The sequence below is a fragment of the Nymphaea colorata genome, chromosome 13 (genome assembly GCF_008831285.2).
Source record: "Nymphaea colorata isolate Beijing-Zhang1983 chromosome 13, ASM883128v2, whole genome shotgun sequence".
NCBI lineage: Eukaryota > Viridiplantae > Streptophyta > Magnoliopsida > Nymphaeales > Nymphaeaceae > Nymphaea > Nymphaea colorata.
The window spans coordinates 5,587,207-5,590,910 of record NC_045150.1 but is presented as its reverse complement, the minus strand read 5'-3'; the positions used below and the strand labels follow the sequence as shown (position 1 = coordinate 5,590,910).

The following is a 3,704-nucleotide window of genomic DNA, read 5'->3' as shown; positions in this document are numbered from 1 at the left end:
GATTGTAAAATCTGCCTCGCATCCAAGATCCAAGGCAATCAAACACAACCTAATAGTACAATATTGGAAAGCAGAGGTCATCTGTTCCAAAATTGTTTGTGCAAGAGGGAGAGGCCGTATCCGCAAAAGCTCAGACTGTAATGCCTGGTTTTGGGATTACGGAGAAAGGATTGGCTCTTATTATGAAAGTGGCCCACTTATTTATTTTCAAATCAATGAGTCCAAAACTGCCCCAAAAGTCTAACGCTGAGTCCATCCCCAGTATAAATAACACCACCACCAGCGACGAATTCATCAATCCAGGAAGGGAAGGCATCGAAGAAAAAGAACCCCTTCTCTGCTTTGATCTTCGACCTCTTCATCAAACCCGAAGCTCGAAGGCGTCGATCATGGCCAAGCTCCAGGGTTTCGCCAATGCGTTCGTCTTGTTCTTGGCTTCCGTGGCCGCAATTCAATGCGTTTCAGGTAATGAAGCCTTTCAGATTCATTAGCTGGCGATGAATTTCATAACGCAACATCTCTTCCTTTCTAATTCGTATGTCTCGCAATAATCACGATCGTGATCATTTTCTGCGCTACAGTTTGGCCAAAGTGATCAGAATTCGTTGAGTTCTTGACCTAACAATCCCTTGTTAATTTCATTCAAAGGGAGTTCCATCTAATTGGATTTGTGCTCGCGATTTGGCGATCTCGCTGTACAATGTCTAGGGAGTTTCATACCGTTGACATATCTGGTTGCTGATCTGGATCCAAATCGAGATCTGGATTTAGATCATGATCTAAACTGCAGTTTTGAGTTTGAGTTCAAACAGTATTACTAGTCCAAATGATAAATAAATGTTGAAAATGACAATAAGACGTTGATTTTAATATAAAACAACAAAGTACCTCTTATAACGACTCACATTTCCCTTAGCCGAGAAAAATGTTTTTGCCTTCATATTTTAAAGATTTCTTTCAGCGCCTAGCTATTAGTTAACGTTTTATGGTTGGCCGGTAATTTATTTATTGTTTGCCCAAACATTAAAAGCATGAACTTGCGGTTGAAAAAATTGAAATCAGTCGGTTATGGTCGGATGATTATTATTATTATTTATTTTGTGCTGCTAAAAACTATTATAAAAGGTACATTTTGTTGCTAAATTTATGGCCAAGCAAATGACAATCGTAAATGCATCTTTTACAGCGGTTTTTAATGATATAAAAAAATAGTCATCCAACCACAAAATGCACATTTTGTAATGTTTTTAGCGACATGAAAAAAAAAAGCATCCAACCACAAAACTAGCAAACTGATTCCAATTCACACCTAAGTATAAATGCTTGTAAGTTTTGGTATATATATTGTGAAAATCATGATGTTTCTTCACAACTTCACTCCAATCTAAGTAGGGATGTCAACATAATCGATACATCATATATCCGACTGAATCATCCAAAAAGAATTAGAAATAAAAGGATGAATATCCAAGTAAGAAATCAGATCAGATTTGGACTTAAGAGATGACATCTGATCAGATTTGAATGTGGATTGGGATCAAATTTATTTTTAAATACATATCATATATGTCTTACATTTCAAAAATAGGTCAAATTCAGTTCAAAATTTAGATTTGAATTAGGATATGAATGTAAAAATCCGGAAAAACAAAAACTATGAAGGATGTATCTGATCCCTTAACATCCTTAAATCTAATAAATTATGAAAAAAAGAGCTATCTAATTGCACTCCACTCTTTTTCATTCACGATCGAGCAGGTGAGATCGTGTGTGAGAAACTGCCGACGGACATCTGCGCGTTCGCAATATCGTCGTCGGGCATGCGGTGCGTGTTGGAGAAGTACGTGCAAAGGGGAGAGGTGAATTATCAGTGCGTGACGTCGCAAGTGAGGGCCGATAAGCTGCATGAGGCCGGCGGGTGGATAGAGACCGACGAGTGCGTCCAGGCGTGTGGGGTGGACCGGAGCTGGGCCGGCATCTCCTCCGACCCCCTTTTGGATCTTCATTTCATGGACAAGCTCTGCTCTCCTCCTTGCTACAAGGGTTGCCCTAAAATAGTGGATCTCTACTTCAACCTTGCTTTAGCAGAAGGTAATTAACTTAGGCTATATATATATACACCATAATTTTTTTGCCAAATCATGAGAAGTTCATATAAATTCCAGGTGATGTTCATGCATTTATTTATTTACATCGTGGGATTAAATAGGGGCATTTTTCCCCTTTTGAGCACCAGACTGGGGAATCCCATACGATTAATGTGATTCCATTAGCTTCCTGCCCTATAGATAGTGAGTTGCATGCACAGCACAACATATATATACACCCCAGAAAAAATGGTGGGATTTGGGGTTTTCGAAAAAAATCATTTTAGACTTTTAACTTTTTTGTTATATTTTTTTGTCCTTATACAAAAAAAAAAATCTCCTTTTATTATAAATAGGAATAATATGGTCCTCATGCAAGATAGGGCACAATATTATGTGCACCGGACGGTGCGTATAATATTGATTGATGATAAAGTGAAGGTGCTCTCCGCGAGCATTCAGCCCATTTTTCGGCCGATGTTTGCTTGCAAACACGGCCTCACCTTGTTCCATGGAAAACTTGCGTACAATTGCAATTTGGGAACACAACAGGGCTGCCAACATATAGCACATGCGACTCGGAAAGCACGAGTGGAATGAAGGTGCATTCGGTTATTAATATACTCTGCCAGGAATGAGCTTTCTTATGTATATATGCATGAATTTCGCGTGCAGGTGTTTTCCTTCCCAACTTGTGCGATGCCTTAAAATCCAATCCACGACGCGCAATGGCCGAGGCAACATTCAAATCAGGTTCCATTGGAGATGGCGCACCTGCACCAGCGTCTGCAGCACCAGTTGCATCCGCGCCTGCACCATTTTAGTATATATGGTGGTCTTCATTTTATATATATGTTGGCAAATAATTAGTTTGTTATATATGTATGCCCCATTAGGGCTCATTGCGGCTTGTTGTTTCAGAATAACTGTTTAGGCTTAAGCGTATATCGTTCTTCTGTGCACACTGTGTACCATTGACGTGAAGCAAATTAAATACCATATTGTCGTTCTGTTCACTATGTGATCTATCTAAGAAGATGAACTAAGGCTCTGATACCAAGTTGATACAATGGAAAAGAAAACTCCTCCTCTAATCCACAATCAACATCTAACTAATCTAGGGTTAAACGAAACAAATGCAAAAGGAAACAAAAAAAATGGAAACAGAATGCAAAATAACCATTAGGGTTTTTCATTAACTCAAAAAAACGGATTAAATAAAGCTTAAGCACCCTTAAATAGGGAAAAAATGGATCTAAGGGTCTAGATCCAAACAACAAGAATAATAAATAAAAATCCAAAAGATCTTGTTGCTCCGCTCTTGCATCAATAAAGCTTTTATCTGTTATCTTCCAGAAAGTTTGCTATTAAATGAGTGACAAAATATGCAATTAATTCTGCCAATGAACCACCAAAGCACAGTATGAGAGAGAAAAGGAAGGTGCCTTTGCCTTTTTTAAAATGTCCATGGATGAAGAAATGGTGGAAGAGTTATTGTATCATTCCAAGATTTGGAAAAAAACTAAGAAAAATGAAAACCCAACAGTAGGAACACTTAGGGGGGGTCTCATTGCCCTTGACCTAAAATCCTTATGATTTGAGAATCGTGAATCTGAC

At 38.5% G+C, this 3,704-nt stretch overlaps 1 protein-coding gene across 1 annotated transcript; it reads left to right on the top strand.

Annotated features, from left to right (window-relative positions):
- The first annotated feature begins 277 nt into the window (after positions 1-277).
- Positions 278-3,103, top strand: LOC116267138 (uncharacterized). The gene is made up of 3 exons (XM_031648722.2): positions 278-465; positions 1,759-2,091; positions 2,763-3,103. The coding sequence occupies exons 1-3, from the start codon at positions 390-392 to the stop codon at positions 2,909-2,911; spliced, it is 558 nt and encodes a 185-aa protein (XP_031504582.1). The 5' UTR covers positions 278-389; the 3' UTR covers positions 2,912-3,103.
- The last annotated feature ends 601 nt before the right edge of the window (positions 3,104-3,704 follow it).